The sequence below is a fragment of the Stegodyphus dumicola genome, chromosome 12 (genome assembly GCF_044657685.1).
Source record: "Stegodyphus dumicola isolate Sdum_Otavi_A_Nest chromosome 12, ASM4465768v1".
Taxonomy (NCBI): domain Eukaryota; kingdom Metazoa; phylum Arthropoda; class Arachnida; order Araneae; family Eresidae; genus Stegodyphus; species Stegodyphus dumicola.
In genome coordinates, this window is record NC_140779.1 from 5,857,471 (window position 1) to 5,879,048 (window position 21,578).

The window sequence follows — 21,578 nt, forward strand, 5'->3', positions numbered from 1 at the left end:
AAAAAAAAAAAAAAAATTACACAATTTTTGAAGCGATTTCGGTCCACAAATTGAGCAGTCAGAGGGTTAATCTCTTATTCTTATTTTTCCGAATTCATTTATGGAATTCCACGAAGAATCACTGCTGCGAAATGGCTGCCATCTATAAGTCGTCGCAGACGTGTAAGCACTAATCATGACTGCACGACTTTGTCAAAGATTATCATAGTTTTGATTAAAAGATAACGATTTCAGGGCTACTTCTCTTGCCACGAACTACAGCAGAATTTTCGGACAGAGATACATACGTGATTCTGCTAAGCATAGACATGAGAATCAGAAACACCAAAGTATAGCCACTTCCGCTCATCTCTGATTGTAACACAACATTTCCGTCTTAACTGGCAACTGAAGCCGTACCATCGAACAGAAGTCTTTAACCGCGGAACTCATTAAAGAGGTTCTTAATCATCCTGTATGTTACTTCCATTTAATTAACTACTCCAGACATTAGACTAAGAAGAGAATCTTGGATCTTGGAATAAAACGTCTACCTTTCGAAATGATTTGGCGAAAATGGTTAATCGCCGTAACTGTTATCATGAACATAGTTATCTGAAGAACAGATTTCAGGCAGTATTTCCCTATAAATACTGAATCGTTAACATGCCATAATTGCGGAGGACTTTCAGACAAGCATTAATTTGAGGCCAAATCCTAGTGGGCAAAATAAAAGTCGTTACCGTTTCTTAAGACTTCTGATATATACACTCTTTTGCAGAAAAAAATCAAAGCACCAAGAAGGACTTTTGCAATCGTGACGAAATTTGGTATACAAAAACATCTTGATCGAACATGCAAATGATTACAGTTTCAAGGCAAATGAACCGGAATTGCGATAAGTTGCTCATTTACAAAACCATGTTGCGTCCAATTCTTAGTTATGCATGCCTCGTCTGGGCATACTCGTGCAAAAGTTTGAGAAGGCAGTTACAAGCTGCCCAAAACGGGGTATTGCGTATGATATGTAATGCCCCCTGGTACATTCGGAATAGCCAAATTCGTAAAGAGTTAAGAATAGAGGATCTTTGTGATTTTTATTGCCGCCTATCTAGGGCATTTTATGATAAACAGGAACTTCTGGACAATCCTGTGGTTGTTAACTATAGTTATGATACTAGGGACCCCAATTTCAGTAAACGCCCAAGGACTATCCTAAATGTTAGTAATATGTAATTTTGCATATGAGTTATGCAAGTTGTTGCTCAGATTCTTTATTGTATATTGTTCTTTTTTCCTCCTGATTGCATTTTGTTTTTACTAGTGGCACTAAGGCGTCGCACTTCGTATTTTGTTTCTCTTGTGTGTACATGTATTCTTCTGTGAAATAGTTGTTAAAAAAATAGTTAATTATGTATGGATTAGTAATTAGGTACTTAAGAAAAAAATATGTATTTAACTATTAGCAATTATGAATTTAAACTCTTACTCATTTAATTATTTAGCACATTCAGTTATATTTCTCATAATTCGAAACTTTTATCATGTTATTCGATGAGGGGTAGGGTTATAGCGCCAAGCACCCTGGTGGTTAAGCACCGCAGTTCAATGTATCGCAAATTCTTAAGATATGCTCATTTTAAAATTATTTTGCGATATTGCTGTTGAACTGAATTTTATGGTTTAAGTGCGAAGAACACGATATTTAATAAATTAAGTTAACACACAAAACGTGAAAAAACGCCTCTTTGGTCGTAATGTCCTTTTTTATTTTTATTACTTTGGAACAAACATTTCCTTTACCTTCTCATTTAACATCTACGTTTCCCTCCCAGAACAGGATTCCCAACAGGGGATGAATATTTTTAGTCCAAAGGGATTTGAATCCCGAAGGACTATTAGTTTTGTTTTGGCATTTTGCGTCGGACGGATAAATGTCGGTTCACTTTTCAAACTGTTGCCATAAAATGTTAGAGTCCTGCATTATATTTGAAGAAATTAAATAATGAAAAATCTGCATAAATGTATGTATATTTCTCGTATTGTGATAAAACAACGGTACATAGAGTCATCGAATTTTGAATAACGTAATCCTCCAACGAATATGAGCATGTGGAAGACCAAATTTAAAATTTGAAATTTGTTTTATGATCGATTTCCTATTTTTTAAAACTTTGACGAATTTTTGATTAACAAACTCAAGGATTTCAAAGCGAGCAATGGCAACGTTGTGCAGAAAAAACATTTTTATCTCCAGCGCGTGAGTCTCTGCATCGGAAATTCTAAAGATATGCTCGTTTTAAAACTATTTTGCGATATTGCTGTTGCACTGGATCTTATGGTTTAAGTGCGAGGAACATGATATTTAATAAAGAAAGGTAACACACAAAATGTTAAAAAACGCCCCTTTGGACGTAATTTAAAATCTGAAACATTTCACATTTTTTTTTTTTTTTTTTTCTTTCCTGCTGTCATTGTAATTCCGTAAAGAAGCAACCAAAGATGCCATTGCGACGATATCGAAGCCTTTATTACAGACAACGAAACGACTTCGAACGTGGTCGCATTGTAGGGTTGCGTGAAGGTGGGTCGGCATACCGAGCAATAGGCCGCCACCTGCAGCGTACAGACACTGCTGTGCAACGATGCTGGCAGCAATGGTTGCTACAAGGAAATTTTTCATACATATTTTTTTATACAGAACAACTATTAAAAAATTAAATTTTACAAAATAAAATTTTTTCTCAGAAAGTGATTATACTAGCAAAATTTCTTAGCGAATGAAATAAAATATTAATCAAACTTATCTTTAAATTATACATAAAAATAAGCAAAATATTTTTTAAAAACGTTAATGATAAACTGCAACTTAATTATTTATAGTTTAATGCTTTGATCAGATTCGTCAGGGGGTAATCAATTAAAACATTAAACAAGATAAATTAAGGAGTTCTGAACACATGTTTCATCCTTCTTGAACATTAGAGTAAACAGAAACAAAAGAAGCATACTAAAATAAATACACAAATTTTTTTTTTTACAAAAATTACTCCTCATTTTCAAATAGTCAAGAATATACCCCAAACGCGAATTCAGATACCGAAAGAAACTAATACGAACACGCAAAAAGAAAAAACATTACTGGGTAAAAATGAAAAAATAAATAAATAAATAAATAAAATAAACACGCTAGATATAAATTACGTCAACTCCCCCCCTCCCAAATCGCCAAAATATGCTGAAAGATTTATTTCGCTTATTCGTATTTTCCAAAGTATCGTTGCTTGCCTTTTAGGCTACAAGTATGTTAATGAAATACATATAAAATGTAATATATATATGTTACCGACAAAGTTTGAATTCCGACATTGTATAGAATGCCTAGGCATTCTATATAATGCCTAAATACTAGCCGGCAATGTATGGAAGATTCATGTTTCACGCATTCCCTGGGCATTCTATAGAATGCCAAATGACAAACCCGTAAAGTATGAAATACATTTCCGATTCGTTTCGAAAAACCGAAACTACTTACCAGGAGTTAATAAGCGATGTAAAAAGGCCAAAATGACGACTAAGAAGGAACCATAGGATAATTGGCTGCAGAATCGCTAGGATGTGGCGGTTGTGGAAAACAAAATTACATTCATTTATCCTATGGTGATTTCCTGTTATGTTTTTACCACCAATCCTCGAATTCCATATCACAGATTATGTTCTTACTGCATTAATATAATATTAACAAGACATAGTGCACAATAAAAATTAAGCTTTATTTAGGAACTTCGCGCACACTGCCCGACAGCCTGCCTGTTTCGCTCTGCTCGCTACTCGAAAGAAATTTCTCCTCTAGGGTTGCCACACTTATCGGAGGGCGCAAGGCGCGCTCCTTATGGCCATCACCACAGAGTTTCCCCCCAGTTCCTTTAATGGCTATTCAAAGGAACGACATAGGTTATGAAATTATCTCAGAGTATCCGTATTGTCGGGTATTTTTACATGATTACAAAATTAGAATATAAAATTAGAAAAGATCAAAATGAAATTCAATATATAACAAGGTATTGACACATATAATAAACATGAAATAACAAGAAATATGTTAAGATATGAATTTAAAAAAAATGTTTTAAATTGTTATGTAAGAAGCAAGTTTCTTAGGGAAGTGAACATGTCTTCCCGATCTGGTGACAGTTTGTGTCTTAGAGAGTTCGTTTGCAGATTTATTCTGCTGAACTGTCTTTAAGTCTTTATTTGTTTTCAGTTCAGGCAAATTAGAGTCCGAAAGCAAATAGGCTGGTTTCACACGGTCTATAGACACAGTAGATTTCAGACCGTTAATATCAATTGTGAAAGTTTTGTCCGTTCTAGAAAGAACTTTATGCGGACCTGTATATGGTTGGCACAGAGGTGGCTTTACTCGATCGACACGTAAGTATACATGCGTACACGACTTTAAGGTAGCACTTACGTAACATTTTTCTTGGCAATGTGCAGATGTTGCTATTGGATTCAACTGTTGCATTCTATGCCGAAGATTCGTGATAAATTGTGTGTCATACGGAGATATCTTAGATGACGTTATCATATCACTAGGCAGCTTGAGAGTTGTGCCGTACACCAGTTCAGCACAAGATGACTGTAGATCCTCCTTTACGGCTGTCCGAATACCAAGCATAACAACTGGTAATGTTTCAGTCCAGTTATTGGTCTCGTGAGCCTTGAGAGAAGATTTTAAATGTCGATGAAATCGTTCATCAATGCCGTTTGACATTGGATGATAGGCTGTTGTTGTGATTCTGTTCGTACCCAAAATGCGCGTGAATTCTGCAAAAAGTGCGGATCTCATTTGAGAACCTTGGTCTGTTGTTATGATCGATGGGCAGCCAAAACGAGATATCCAACAGTTGAAGATGGCTCTGCAAATGGTTTCCGTTTTCATATCCGGGATGGGAATGGCTTCAGGCCATCTGGAGAATCTATCTATTAGAGTCAAAAGGTACACGTTGCCTTCTGATGGAGGTAACGGTCCGACGATATCCATATGGATTTCTGAAAAACGTGCATCAGGAAGAGAGAATGTGCCCAGTGGTGCTTTAGTATGCCTAGTAATTTTCGATTTTTGGCAAGATTCACAGGATTTCACCCAATTTTTGATATGACGTTTCATATCGGGCCATACATAACGAGAACAAATAAGCTTCGTAGTAGCTGCAATTCCTGGATGTGACAGATTATGCAGATGATTAAAGATGAGTCTGCGAAAGGAATTCGGAACAAATGGACGAGGAATGTCTGTTGATATGTCACAAAGAATATTACCATCAGAATATTGGCACGGTTTAAATTCCAGTTTCAAAGATGATGTGTTGTTTTTGAGAAGGTTTTGTACCTCCGGATCATGCCGTTGAGCTTCCGAAAATTTTTTTAAAATCCAAAAATGGAGATTTTGTTATGGAATCAATTTCGATTCTTGAAAGAGCGTCAGCAACGACGTTTTTTGAACCTTGCACATGCCTAATATCAGTAGAGTACTGAGAAATAAAATCTAAATGGCGCAATTGTCGAGGTGAACATTTATGAGGGTTCTGTTTAAAAGCGTATATTAACGGTTTTTGATCCGTATAAATTATAAAATTTCTGCCCTCTAACATGTGTCGGAATTTCTTAATTGCAGAATAAATAGAAAATAATTCCCTATCGTACGCGGACCATTTCTGTTGACTTTTACTGAGTTTCATAGAGAAAAATGCTATAGGTTCCCATGTTTGTTGAGACAACTGCATAAGTGTGCCGCCGATTGCGACGTCTGAGGCATCTACCCAGATGCTTAGCTGGGCTCCGAGAATAGGGTGTCTCAAAAGGGTAGCCTGAGCAATGGCATTTTTGGCAGCAATAAAGGCTTGTTCATCATTCTCGTTCCAATTTAATTGTGGGGATGAATCCTGAACACGAGAACGAGATTTCTTTTTATTAATATAGCCTTCTAACAATTTTATTAAAGGAGAAAGAATATGTGCTGCTTTAAGTATGAAACATCTATAAAAGTTAAACATGCCTAAAAATCGGCGAAGCTGAGTGAGAGTGGTAGGTTGAGGAAAATCTAAAATACATTTGACTTTGTCAGGAAGAGGTTCAATTCCGTTTTCACTAAGGTGAAAACCTAAGAAATCAATAGATGTTTGACCAAAGGTGCATTTTGAAACATTTATGCAAAGTCCATATTTCTGAAGTTTGGAAAATAAAGCTTTCAAATGCCTGCAATGTTCCTCAGAATCTTTAGAGGCTATGAGCAAGTCATCGACGAAAGCGTAAACGCCTTCTAAATCCCGCGTGACTTCATCTATAAAACGTTGAAAAGTCGCAGATGCATTGCATAAGCCGAATTGCATACGGGTACTTTCGAATAAACCGAACGGTGTGCATATGGCGGTTTTGTGGATGTCGGCTGGGTTAATTGGTATTTGATGGTATGCCTTAATCAGGTCGACATGACTAAAAATTTTAGTACCGTGCAATGCAGCAGTAAAATCGGCTAAGCATGGAATAGGGTATTTGTCTTTTATCGTTTGAGCGTTCAAGGCTCGATAATCTCCTACAAGTCTCCATTCCAGACTTCCCTTTTTTGGAACCATGTGAAGTGGGGATGCATAATTGCTGCTCGAAGGTCTCAAATGCCCCAATTGCATCATAGTTTGAAATTCTTGTTTTGCTATTTTTAAGCGATCTGGAGCTAACCGACGAGGTTTTGCAACCACAGGTGGACCTTTAGTTATGATATAATGAACGGTGTTGTGTTTAACAGGTTGGTTAGGATCTGGTAATCTAGTAACTGAAGGAAATTCTTTTAAAATTTTGTGATATGGTGTATCATTAAATACAGTTTTTACTGAATAAATGCTTGCATTTTTCACGCAACCGACGGTTTTAAAATGCGTTTTTAAATCTTTGAGACATTTGTTTCTGAGATCAGGCACCAATTCAAAGAAATGGAGAAAATCTGCTCCAAGAATGGGTGTACTAACATTTGCTATAAGAAAAGTCCATGTAAACTGTCGTCTTAATTTGAAATCCAAAGAAAGTGTTTTTTGACCATAAACATGAATAGTAGAAGAATTAGCAGCGAAAAGTGTTTGTTGGGACGAATTCCGTTTTTGAGAATTATTTGCTGGAAGTAAGGACACGTCAGAGCCGGTATCGACCAAGAATGAAAGGTTTGTTCTACGGTCACGAACGAACAGGCGACGTGAAACTTGAGGCAAAGAATAAGTCGCCTCTATTCTTTGCTGGTTTCGTTTCCCTGCCATGAACAAGGTTTTGTACATTTGTCATCTCTACACTTTTTCCCAAAACGTCTATGATACCAGCAAACAGAATAATCTCTCCTTTTGGAATTGCTTCTTTCCTTATTGCGATCTCCGCGATTTGGCGAGCGACCACGAGAAAGAGAAATGCGATCAATACGTTTGTTTAATTTTTCTATTTGTTTAAATAATTTATCCTCAAGAGACTGATCGACTGTGCGAGAAACGGCACAAGTCCCTGGGGTTGGATTTACTTCTAAAATTCTGTCGGCAATTTCTGCAGCTTTATCTACAGTTAAATTGGAAACCGCTGCCAAAATAGACTGAACAGTCGAAGGCAAACGTTGAAGGAATAATTCTAACATTAAGTTATCAGGAACATTTAAAGATTCTGCTCGACGTTTCATATTTCTAAGCAAATCGGAAGGTTTTCGAGAACCTAATTCTTCTCCAGATAATAATTGGCGAATTTCTTGCTGAGAAGATTCTCCTGAACGATTTATTAACTCAGTTTTAAGCTTTGCATATGGATCAATAGGGTCTGGTTTCATAAGTAAATCCCGTACTAGTGATGCGATATCTGGAGGAAGATGAGAAACTACATAATTATATTTAGTAATGAATTCTGTGATAGGTTTGGGGGTGGCAAGAGCAAAAGTACTTTCACACATAATAAACCATAAAGATGGGTCTGATCGGTTATAAACCGGAATTTGGACGGCATGAACATCAGACATTGTGCAAGGTTTTTAAGCCAAAATAAAAGCAAAAATTTAACTAAAGAAAATTAAATTAAATGATAAGTAGAAAACAGAATTAAAATGATCTATAATTAGTACTCATCTGTGATTCGGAGGATGAAAACCGATGTAATCCATTACTTCTGGTTTGGAGATCTTGAGTGATGGCTTGTAGTCAAAACCGAAAGTGTTTGAGAACTGCTCATACGATTTAACACAGTCCAGGTTACCATTATGGAAATTTCCTTTTATGTTTTTACCACCAATCCTCGAATTCCATATCACAGATTATGTTCTTACTGCATTAATATAATATTAACAAGACATAGTGCACAATAAAAATTAAGCTTTATTTAGGAACTTCGCGCACACTGCCCGACAGCCTGCCTGTTTCGCTCTGCTCGCTACTCGAAAGAAATTTCTCCTCTAGGGTTGCCACACTTATCGGAGGGCGCAAGGCGCGCTCCTTATCGCCATCACCACAATCCTGTTAAAGAAATCATCAGTACTGTACAGTAATACGTCAGCGAATTATTTCCCGTACTGTATAATAACTCATTTGGGTACTAGAGACGGACAACGTGACAGAGTACTGAAAGAACTTTCAACCAAGTTTCAACAAAAACGTTACACGGAACGATACTGAACTGTACAACCACCTTTGTTATCCCTGGCAGAAAAAACAAAATGGTATTAAAAAGGGCATTGTTTTGTGAAACATACGATTGTGTCTGAATTTAATTTCCGTTCTCAGGTAGATCTTACGGATTCCCGGTCGCATACTTCACAAGTGCACATCAGCGTAGCCACTGAGGGAGGGGTTTCGAAATTGGACCAATCAGCTTCTATTGCTCTTGTGACGCTAAATCTTCGTGCACGTAGGCGTATGTTGTTTACGTTTCAATTTGCATTGTTTCGCAGTTATAAATGTATGGCGTAAAAGTAGAAAATCTCGTAGTGCTTTCGTTTTATGAGTTTAATTAATCGCCGACATTTCACTTTCGCGATTTTTATCACGCATTGATATTTGGATTGATGTTCACGGCATGTTATCGCTCTTTACACCGAGAAAATGTCTCAAGCTACAATTAGCCTCGAATATTATGCATTTACTAACAAATGTGGATTAAGAGAATTCATGTATATAGTTTTTTTTTTTTTTTTTTTTTTTTTTTTTTTTTTTTTTTTAAATTTTATTTTGAGCTGAGAATGACTAGAAGTGTTACAATGAATCTAGTGTTTTCTTATTTCCGTGCTTGCATTCATTTGATTTTGAAAGTTAGTGTTTTGATTTTGAAAGTTTAAGTGTAAGATTCAGAATACATTGTGTATGATCTGATTATATCCATTGTTAATATTAAAAGTTATATGTGAATAAATTGAATATATTCGTTGTGAATAGATAAATTCATTCTGTTTGATGAGTATTTCTTCTGTAGACAGTACATTTAAGAGTGAGCAGTTATTAAATCTGAAATTTAACACACTAAATGCAAATTAGTAAAGCTCACTTTGAAATTCTGCATTGGTTATTATTATAGAACATCTTTTTCATATGGATTGAAATAAAAAGTACTGACTTCTATTTACATATATAACTGGTGTCAATATTTTTCTCATATGCATAGTTTTATGTAAAGATAGCATTTGGGCTCGGATCTTAATCACATATTTCTTTCGTCTTATTTATCACTTTATTAAGTAATATTTCGCATGTATATTTTTGCGGAGTATCCAACATGTGTTTGTATTTATTTCAAATTCTTTCAACCAGGTAGTGAAATCTTCAGAATTGCTTACGTTTGATCTAACTTCGGAATGAAAATTTTCAGAAGAAATAGACGATGTACAGAATTTTGTACAGAAAATTGCGTGGCAAAATATTTTCAACCATCTTGCCTAAACTTTAAAGCGTGCGAAAGGTCATGTGACACGACAGAAATATTACTGGATGCTCATTGGTCCATCCTAGAAGCCACTCCCTTGGTGGCTACACAGATGTGCACTTGTGAAATATGCTTCCCGGTCTCGGCCAGATAGAAAATACAAATTTATTAAGCTTTATCAACATCATCTCACTATTACTTTTACATATCGTTACGAAACGTACAGGCGCGGTGAGATAGCTTCCCCGCAAAGCAGTCTTAGGGTTGCCATAAAATGGCAAGAGAAGGCAGGGTTGCTACATTTGGCGAGAAATCGCCCATTTGGCGATAAAATTGAAGATATCCCATAGACGGATGTAGAACCTTCTGGAACGAATTCTTACCGGTTTAGCCCAGAATGTTCCCGAACACAAGCCGAAAGCTATATAAACCCTGCTGGTCCGCAGTCAGTTAGTGTGTGTCCAACATCGAGAGTGTGTGTGCCTCGTCTAGCGAGCTGATAGTCAGTCATTGAGCGAGTGTCTCGAAGTCCAGCGCCGAGTTGGTCGTCGAGTGCATCGAGAGAGTCTTTTAGTGCATCGCCGAGTTATATACACTTATACCGTGCTGAGTCGAGAGCTATACTCTCGTCTATCGTCGAGTGCATCGCGAGTTGTAGCGTGGAGAGTGTCGAGAAGGACCAAGCAGAGTCGAGAGCTGCACTCTAGCGCTTTGGCGTGAAGCTGTCTCCACCGTGATAGCCTGATAACCTGAAGGCTGCGTCGCTGATCGTGTCAGCGTGTTTATAGTAGTTCATGGACGACTGTAAAACGTTCGAAGTTCAGATTTTGAGTGTGAAGGTGCAGTCGCCCCTCGCTCCCTATTTTTAACTTCGCTAATTTTCTTGTCCTTTGTGTTACATGTTTGATCAGATAGCCTGGCTCAGTAAAAGTAGGCGGCCAGTGTAACTCTGATTAAAAATCCGGTTATAACCACGTGCTGTGCTGATAAGGACTGCGTGTTTCTGAGACTCTTTCCCCTTTATTTTTCTTCTTTCTAGGTATTTCTTTCTCCTGATGAGGAGGGACCTTTAGCTGCCCTCGAAATCGATTGAGTGTTTCAATATACTTACGCTAAATACAAGGTTGTTTTTACGATTTTGATTGTCACATTAGCGTGTTTCTCTTCTAGTCTAGACTGTAAAACGTGTTTTAGAGCTGTCCTGACAATACTGGCAAATAAAGTGTGTTTTGATATTTCATCAAGTGTCGTCGTTATTCACTCCATATCTACGAACCCCGTACACGAACGTGAAGGAAGAAAATAACGTAACAATATTTGGAATAATAGTTTTTAATGGCACTCTTTTATTAATTTTTCAAAATAACATTGCATTTTGAGGAATGAACGTCTTTTAAATAATAGCCTTATCATAAGCCTCTTTTTTCCATACTTTGCCTAAAAAGCATTTGTCATTCTATGGAATGCCTAGGTATTGTGTACAATGCCTAGATAAAGTATATAATAATTCTCATATTTCATACTTTGCCTAGAAACTTCAGGCATTCTATAAAATACCTAGGCATGCTATAGAATGCCGGAGTTTCATACAATGTCGGTAACACATATATATATTTCATTTCATTCTCGGAAAAACAGTTTGATGTGTCCAAACAAAATCTTGTGACATCTCCTATACCGCTTAAAGTTTACATTACATAAGAACACTTAACGTTTAATCCCATGGAGAAGATTTTAACATACGGAAAGTAGAAAAAAAATCAAGCCTAAACTACGTTTATGAAGATGATTAACGAAGTATACGAGAAGTAAGAAAATGTCTGCTTCGGGGCATCTGGGTATTTACAGTAATCACAGCATTTTCGAAGTCCCATCTGATCAGTACATTTGATGCCTAGTATTAATTAAACATAAATAAAAACTCTAAGAAAACTATGCTTTTGTTTAAACTGGCACACACTGAAAATCGGTGCAATAGCCAGTTGCCTATATCAGCTATCCTTGGGGCTTTGAAACATTGTAAGTTCTAACAATAATTATTTTTAGTTATGCAAGTGACATTTATTCGCGAACATACACATATCAATTTACATTTACATTGCTTAAGAATTCCTGTGGCTTTCTTTAATGTTTCTTCACCTTCCCGGGCTTTAACAGTAAATAAATACATTACCGTTAGATATCTGATAAAGCAATTAACCTTACACTGAGGAAGTAATGATCCAGCAAATGATCAATAGCTATTTATAGCAGTAAATAGGACACCAAATTTATCAACACATAAGTATAAGCATTTTGTTCACAGTTTACACGAGACAAATCGCTTCATTTGTTTTGCAAACTCTAGTTTTTCTAATGAACGATAAACATCTGATATATGCGTAAGTAAAAGGAGAACATGCTAATACTCTGACCGATAAAAAATCGTACGCATGTTTGCTTCTGGGAAGAGACGTTTTTAACAAAAGTTTCTCAGTTCTCTCAGTTTCTTTCATTTAATTACCCCTTTCTGCGTGCCTTTGTGCAGTGATTGGCTAGCACGTAGGATGCGCAATCTGGAGGTCCGAAGTTCGAATCCAGGCGAGGGCACTGCGGATTTCTTATGGCATCGAAAATTCTAAATTCCCAGATTCCATAAAAAAATTAATGCAATCGATAGTATTCAATGCATTGTGCAATAAGTACAATTTAAATACCGATTATATCTTTTAAAATATTTTTTACTCATAATTTTTCTTATGCGTAATCTATACATATAAAAAAGGGGTCTGGGTCATAATCCCGACAGCCGAAATCCCGACAAGCCAGAATCCCGACTGTCCAAAACCCCGACAGGGCCGAAATCCCGACAACCCAAAGTCCCGACACGGTCGAAATCCCGACAGGGTCAAAATCCCGACTATGTGAAAAAAAATTATTTCATTTAAAACATTTTGGCGTTTGGAACATAAAATAAAAGTAGCGAATACTCTATCGAGGGTATCGAAAGACGTATACAATTTTAAAGGTACCATAAGGTCTTTTTCATTCTTTAAGCATAACATTTTTGTTAAAATCTATATTTTTGAAGTTCAACAGCTTAGAATTTCATAAAACAAATTCATAATCAAAATCGCTGTTAGTTATCGAAAAATAACCAAGATGTGATTTTTGCGTAAATGTCACTAAAGTATACAAATTGTTATTATCCATCACACTATGAATGTTTCTTTCATGCGAAAGTGCTCTTTTTCGATTTGTATGGAACTGTCGTCTGTCGAAATACTATCAGAACACTGTCAAGCGAGCTTCTGAATGTAAACAAAAAACACCCCATCTGGTGACCGAAGCTTCGAAGCAGTGCTTCACTTCTAGTGCCGGTTGGCCACTCGTTCCTTTCTTACCTCCATGGTATAGAGGGGGGGGGACATTTTTATCCCCAACCTCGAGACTGCATCGGAAATTCTAAAGACATGCTCTTTTATATGATTTGTGATATTGCTGTTGAACTGAATTTTATAGTTTAAGGTCGAAGAACATGGTATTTAATATATAAAAATAAAACACAAAACGTTGAAAAAAAAAAAAAACCCATTGGACGTAATATAAACTCTGAAAGCTTTCAGATTTTTTTTTAAATATAATTTCTATTTTATTATTCTTTGCAATTAAACGTTATCACTAATAAACGCATCTCTCGTTTCTTATTACTCTAACGAGGCACAACTCCATTAATATGCTTATTGATGAAGTTATATTTAGAATATATCAAGAATATTCCTTTAGGTTCGCAATGATTGAAGAATAATTATTAATTTAAGAATAACTTGATAGATCGCAATAAACCGTAAACGGATTCTCTGTGATTCCAGTAATAACACATCTGTCATTACTGGAGTAAAATCTTTCTTTGTAGGTTAAAGAATAAATTATTTGTCGCAATTAACAGATGCGGAAACGATTATACGAATAATCCTCGCAGCATTCTTACCACAACCTGTGTTTGCGATAAAGCAATTCTGGTATAGCTAAACGTATTTTTTTAGGCACGGATTAATCTGAAATCAAATGAAAGAACTATGAATAACGTAGTTTAGGAAAAGTTCAGAAAGAATATTTTCCAAATCTTCAATCTAATTTTTACCAAAAATGTCCCTGAGATATTCAAGTGATAATGAATTGCAGCATATTAGGCTCTTTAAATAAACTAAACTACATGCATAAATCACACGCATTTTCTATGTTTATACGTCGCTTTTCTATATTTAGAAGTGCTTTTATCAGATTAGGGTCAGATTTAACTTTAAAACTGTTAATGCGTGAAAAATCTGCATATGCTTCTAACTTTAACTGTTATCCGGATATAAAAACTTCTAGCGTACCTTAAATTCTGTAGCGACGTGAAATGTCACAGTTTTCTGAGGTAGATGAGATTCTGGAATGGACTGTAATAATACATTAAAAAAAAAAAGAGTTTATTTAAAGGACTTTATTTTAACGTTTTAAACCTTTATTTATTAAATATCATGTTCTTCTCACTTAAACCACATACAATTCAATTCAACAGCAATATCACAAAATATTTAAAAATAGCAAATCTTTAGAATTTTCGATACACAGTCTCACGCGCTGGAGATATTTTTATTTACTCACTTTGAAATCGTTTAGTTTGTTAATCAAAAATTTGTTAAAGTTTTACAAAATTTGAAATAGTTAATAAAAAAAATTCCAAATAGTGCTTCAGATGCCCCTATTCAGTGAAGAATTACGTTATTCAAAATTTGATGGCTCTAGGTACCGTTATTTTTTCACAGTGCAGGGCACATTCATGCATGTTCTTTATTATTTAGTTTCTTTAAATATAATACATGGCGATAAAATTTGGTGGTAACAGTCTGAAAAGTGAATCGACGTAAACTTTCGTTTTGAAATGAACAGCCCTTATAGGCTAACGTCCTTTGAGCTAATAATTTAATTTTTTAATTGGCAACACTTTTTTTTGAAAAGTTTAATCGTCTATAATTATTTCGTTACTACATTAAAAATTAATCATAATAATAATATTTTAAATTATTTGAAGTTAATTAAATAAGGATATACCAAGAAGTTAATTAACAAACCTTAATTAAATAAGGATATCTTAAGGTGACGGTGGACTTTAAAAATTTGTTTTTTAAGTTTTTGTATTTTCAACAAGAAATTTTATATATATGTTACGGTGAAACACCGAAATCTGGAGAATGTCGACTTTCAGCGGTGAATGTCAACATTCACATAGTCTCTTGGTGTATGTCCGAAATATTTTCCAAATACATAGGTAAGGAAGGCAATGTTTTCCGTCCAAAAATTTAATAGTGAGTTTTTAGTGAATAAGCATGAATTTGGGTCTCCAAAAAACTTTTCTTTTTACAGTGATGTATGTTTGCCTGCGTGTATGTGAGAAGCGATTTTTTCCTCCATGAAAACTCTTAGCTTCTAAAAATTTATAATTTCCGTGTTTAAAGTTACAAGTTTATACTTGATCTAATACTGCTACTTTACTCCTACAACCCTAACAGACACGTGACAAGTTATCGCTATGCCTCAGACAGAACGACAAATTCTTAAAAGGTTTTGAAACAACCTTTTTATTTATAAAGAATGGCCCACCGTCGGTGAAATCGCTGAACACTGGTAATTTCGACCTGGGTTTGATTTCAGGCGAATGCACATGAGCTACTTTTCTATAGAAAGTCTTTCACGAAGGCATCCCTTTCCTTAGGCAGATAGCAGTAGTGTTCTTTGGCATAATATGCCAAACCATTTAAACAGAGCTTTGAACATAAGGGCACGACTTTATGCTACAAATCACAGCTTGTGGTGACGCAAATAAATAATAACAGTCAAATAAATTTAAACGTTGATCAATAGTCTAAGACTACACCATTAAATGCTAAGCTATTATGAGCTGGATCAAGAATTTGACGGCATGTAAGTTTTAAAGTGTCGCCAGCGAGAGAACGCACTGTCGAGATAGTTACAACTGTTTAAACCTGGCAGAATCTAAACACGTGGGGTAAAAGGGGGGGAAGACAAAAGGAACTTTTATTCCTGGAGTTACATATTCCAAGAAAAGGTGATAAAAATAATACCATACATTGGAATAACCATTTTTTCTTGAAAGAGATTATTAGCCCAGAAGGGCTATTAATTTCGTATTAATTTTGTGGCGTTTCACTTTTCAAACTGTTGCCACCAAATATTAGATCCCTGCATTATACTTAAAGAAATTAAATAATGAAGAATATGCATAAATGTATGTATGATTCTCGCATTCTGATAATACCTAGAGCCATCCAATTTTGAATGACGTTCGTTGCCACAAGAATATGAGCATCTGGAAGCCTGAATTTGGAATTTGTTTTATTATCTGTTTCATATTTTGCAAAACATTTATGAAATTTTGATTAAGAAACTCAGCGATTTCAAAGCGAGCAATGGCAACACTGTAAGGGAAAAAAAAAACCCTTTTTATATTCAACGCGCGAGACTGTGTATCGGAAATTTTCTTTTGGTCAAATATGCAAATTATACATCAGTAAATAATTGTTGAAATGCAATTTTGGTAAAGATTTACAATTGGGTGCCCCTTGTTTTTTGGCGATTCTTTTTTGACACCAAGATCGGCGCCAGGAAGACACAATTTCAAGATGGCCGCTACACAAAACCAAAATAAGAAGTCAAAGAATTGCATAAACTCTGTGTCCATGTACACATCGATCTGTTTTCACTTAAAAAAAAAAATCCCAGATTTGCACAAACTAGGCATTGCGCACTGCTTTAAATTTGACCATGTAGACATCAATCTATTTTTATTTAAAAAAATCAGGAGGTTAAAGCAAAGTTAAACTATCATGGTAACCAGAAATGAGATTTCATCGCCAAAATTTTACAAAAAATTGTCGCTAATCGAAGGGGCACCCAATTCTACACTAGAGCCACAATTTTTTACATTTTCTCCAAAATTTAAAGGGCAAAGTTTAGGTTGTTTACATATTTTAAATGCTTGTAACTTCTTTAAAAATTAGAATATTTGAAATCGGTTTTTTGCATATGATGTAGTTACGTATGTGGAATATTACGGGAGTATTAATACTACGGGAGTAAAAAGGTATGCTCTTTTTAAATGATTTTGCGATATGGCCGTTGAACTGAATTTTATGGTTTAAGTGCAAAGAACATGATATTTAATCAATAAAGGTAACACACAAAACGTTGAAAAAACCCCTTTGAGCCTTTGAACCTTTTTAAACTTTTTTTTTTTTAAAAATTCAGTAATAAATAATAAAATTTCAAACGCCGACACGACTGACTCTTCGAGCTGTGCACGTTCATAAATATAAATAACTGAACCATGAATTGCAAATAGTGTTACACTAAAAATTAATGAAAGCGTGCAAACTTACCATTTAAATGTTTGAAGACTTAAGTGTTAACTTACTCACCTATCAGAAAGGGGATTCCAGAAATCTTGACTTAGGAATCTCTTTTGCCTGTTCGAAGTTTGAGCGCACCCCCGTGCGATGAGGGCAACGAGTAGAGCGGAACAAACTGTCGCTAAACTCAAAAAGCGCATTGTCGCTGGCAAACAGCGAAAAAAACTCGCTTAGATAAAGGCTGAGAATATCTCTCTCTGCGATGCTCTCGTGAATGAATCCTGAAATTCCAGTTCACGATGAGTGTTTATAGTTAGTGGATCGTAGAGGGCGCTCATGCCGACAATCTCTCGATCTTTCTCCGTGATCTTTTGATCACATGATGTGATGACCCTTACCCGTCCGTGTGATGACAGTATCCGTCCCCAAAAAACCTGTACCGTTACGTAGAAAGGAATTATTGAGAACGCTGCTGCAATTTTGGCTTGAACTCTTTCGAATTTTTACGAAAAGTTCATCTCATTTTGCTGGAACTTCATAATATAATATATTAACTATATTAATGCAAACTAGGAGTAGAGCTGGCAAAATATGTCAGCAACTACTAGTGTCAAGTAACAACTAATTTTAAACCCACAAATGATAAATAAATATTTTAAACTACACAGGAGGTCTGAATATAGATATTCTGCATAGTTTAAATTCTAATTCAAGATTTCTTTTTGGTTAGATGTTTTGCATCATTAAGATAAATACTTACCCTTTTCTTCCCTCAAAATTTAAATATTACAATAAAAAAATTTACAATTAAAATTTTTTAAAAAATCTGAATATTTCAGATTTTATATTGCATCCAAAGGGGCTTTTTTTTAACGTTTTTTGTGTTATCTCTATTTATTAAATGTCATGTTCTTTGCATTTAAGCCATAAAATTCAATTCAACAGCAATATCGCAAAATAATTTAAAAAGAAATATGTCTTTAAGAATTTCAGATACACAATCTCGCGCGCTGGAGATAAAAATGTTTTTGTTTCCATACAGTATTCCAATTGTTCGCTTTGAAATCGTTTAGTTTCTTAATCAAAAACTCATAAATGCTTTATGGGTCCACCAGCGGCCGAGCGGTAAAGACGCTGAACACTGGTTGTTCGGTCCGAGGTTCGAATCTCGCGAACGGGCTGGCTGCATGGGTGTTTTCGTGGTTTTCCCATGTGTAACGTGTATACTAGCCAGTTTCCCTTAGAAAGTCCTCCACGATCGCATCCCTCCCTTTAGGCAGATAGCCCTCGTGTGCTTTGCCAAAATTAAATAAACCAATTCAATCCAATCCATAAATGCTTTATAAGATATAAAATAGATAATAAACCAAATTCCAAATTTGTTCATTTGATGCCCATATTCGGGTGGTTAAGTTATTTAATTACAGCAAAGCGTCAAGGGCTATCTGCCTAAGAGAAGGAATGCCTTTCGTGGAAGATTTTCTAAGGGAAACTGGCTCGTATACACGTTAGACATGGGGAAAACCAGGGAAACACCCATGCAGCCAGCCCGTTCACTTGATTCGAACCTCGGACCGAACTATCGGTGTTCAGCGACTTTACCGCTCGGCCGCTGGTAGGCCCATATTCGGGTGGAGAAGTACGTTATTCAAAATTGGATAGCTCTAGGTGCTGTTGTTTTATCACTATGCGAGAAACATACATACGATTATGCAGATTTTTCATTATTTAATTTCTTTAATACTGGCCGATAATACTTCGTGGCAACAATTTGAAAAGTGAAACGCTATAAAATGCCAAAACGAAATTAACAGCCCTTTTAAGCTAACGCCCTTTGGACTAACGGACATTTTAGCTGATAGACCAAAAACATGAGCCCACGAGCAGCCCAGCGGTAAAAGTCACTGAACACTGGTATTTCGGTTTGGAGTTCGAATTAATGCGAAAGGGCTGGTTCATGGGCATTTTCGTGGCTTTTGCCATGTGTAACATGTATACGAGCCAATTTTCTTTAGAAAGCCTTCCACGAAGGTATCTACTTTGGAAGATAGCCCTCGAGTGCTTTGCCATAATCAGATAAACCAAATCAACAATACGCATGCACAGTTTAGGAGCTCGGCAAAACTTTTAGAAAAACAATTTTAACACCGGAAAAAAAAATGTGTAATATAGGCTTTCTATTATTCTTGTGCATGATGCATATTAATTACTGAGAGATTTAAAAATTAATATCGAAAATTAATAACTTTTACCCTTATTTGATTTTTAATATATATATGATATAACAGGAAATGAATGTAATTGTTGATTTTTATAAACATTAGTAAAATTATTATTCACTCTAAAAACAGGCATGCGAAAAATAAAATTTTAAATCCGTCTTTTACTTTTGTTAATGAGTCATCTTTTATTTCTTTTAAAAAATGAATATGAAATCAGAAATTATTTTTTAGTGTTTTGAATGTGTGAATATTATTTATTTGCTCGAAATATGTTGTTTCGAATGGTCGGATACTAAATACATTCGTTGGGAAAGGCCAAAAGATTTCAAAAGAAATGCCAATATGCAAAAAGCAGCAAGGAAAGGATACATAAACCTAATATAAGCATACAAGTTACATGAGTCATGTACACTGCGGGAAAAAAAGCGACAATTCTATATCTTCCGTTGTACTGGGTCAATTGAGGGAATTCAAATTGCGTTTTTTATGTCTCGAAAGCGCGACTTAGGATATATATTAGATGAATATATTGCGTCATTATTCTAACACAGGTATTTTGACACAAAATCAGACTTTTTCTGAAATGACATGCCAATTTTTTTTTCATATTTCGATTCTACGACTCAAATTATACCTAAATATTAAATTTCGTAAAATCTGGTGCGGAATTTACGGTGAAATTCAGAAATTTATCTTCGCGTATTTTTTTCAGTTTTCGCCAAGAATAATTTACTTGGCGAACTTCTGAATTGATAGCAACGTATTTTCCTTTCCTTTTTTTCACTGTAGACGAGCGGGAAAAAAAGTCATCGTTCATACTTTCAAATAAGTTTAACTACGAGTAAATGCGTATTATCGGTTGGCGTTATTATCGCTCAAAAGAAAAATTTCAAAACGCTCTAGTATGTAAATACATGTGTACCTTAGAAAATTTTGAATAAAATACTCTAATTTTTTGCATGTGTGCCTAGAAATTTATCTATTTTAAGATGATTTTAAAACTTTTATAGGTTATAATACAAATGTTTTTTTCGAAAAATTTATAAAAATATTTAAAAATACTAATTTTAAAAATAAATCATATAAAATATGCGAATTATATTTGGATTAAGCCTAAATTTCGAATTCTGGAAGAAGGAACCAAGTACGTTTAATAATAATAAAAAAAAAAAAAAGATATATAAATAAATATCGAATTCAATTAGCATTGAGAAGGTAAAATTTTGAGAGCTAATTTTCTAAAATCTACTCGACTTTTACAACAACCGCATGGCAGTTTGGCATAATTTGAGTCGTAGAATCGAAATGTGAGTACGCGTCGTGGCATTGAATCATACAGGTTCTAAGTGCAATCCTGAGGAATGTCATTCCATATGGCTTCGACTTGACACCAAAGTGCAGTCTTAGCGTGTGTTCCACCAGTTGTACGATGGAGTCACCGACCAATAACATTCCAGACATGCTTAGTGGGAGACATATCCAGGGAATAAGCAGGCCATGGAAGAAGTGAAACCTGTGGGGCCCTAAAGAAAATTTGCATGTGCACGGAAAATATCCAACTGAAACACAGGGCCCGGAATGATTCGAAGATTGGGGAGAACTACTCTCTCCGCAACTTCCCTTATGTAGCGATCACTGTTGAGGTTGTTGGCGGTCTGCACTAGATGGGATCTAGAAATATACCCAATAGCTCCCCACACCCCGATGCCAGGCGTTTGTGCTGTATGAAGCTGGATGACATTCTGTGGGAGCAGACGTTCCCCCTCTGAAACGTCTGAAGCACACTCTTCCATCATTGCACTCCACATTGTAGCGAGATTCATCGGAGAAAACAATTTGGTTCCACAGGGAACACCACACACTCGATTGCCGTTACCATTGAATTCGAAGACGTCTGTGATTCCGCGACAGGGGAATCCTGTATAGAGAAACCCTTGCATGCTGTTCAAGCTGCACAATAAGACGACGAACCGTGGAGCCAGACAACTCCTGTATCTGTGCTCCAACACTGTTCTAACACACGAGAGGACGCTGTATGATCCGTCAAGCCATG

General features: G+C 35.6%; 2 protein-coding genes across 2 annotated transcripts in view; one reads left to right on the forward strand and one right to left on the reverse strand.

Moving 5' to 3' along the window:
- Positions 1-17,584, reverse strand: part of LOC118198179 (transforming growth factor-beta-induced protein ig-h3-like) — a 70,352-nt gene extending 52,768 nt beyond the window's left edge. The window contains exon 1 of the mRNA XM_035369795.2: positions 17,373-17,584. Within this exon, the coding sequence (XP_035225686.1) occupies positions 17,373-17,503 (131 nt within the window). The 5' untranslated portion in view covers positions 17,504-17,584. The remainder of the gene's footprint in view (positions 1-17,372) is intronic.
- LOC118197442 (uncharacterized) overlaps positions 1-21,578 on the forward strand; it is a 576,327-nt gene that overhangs the window by 399,414 nt on the left and 155,335 nt on the right. The gene's annotated exons all lie outside the window — the stretch shown is intronic.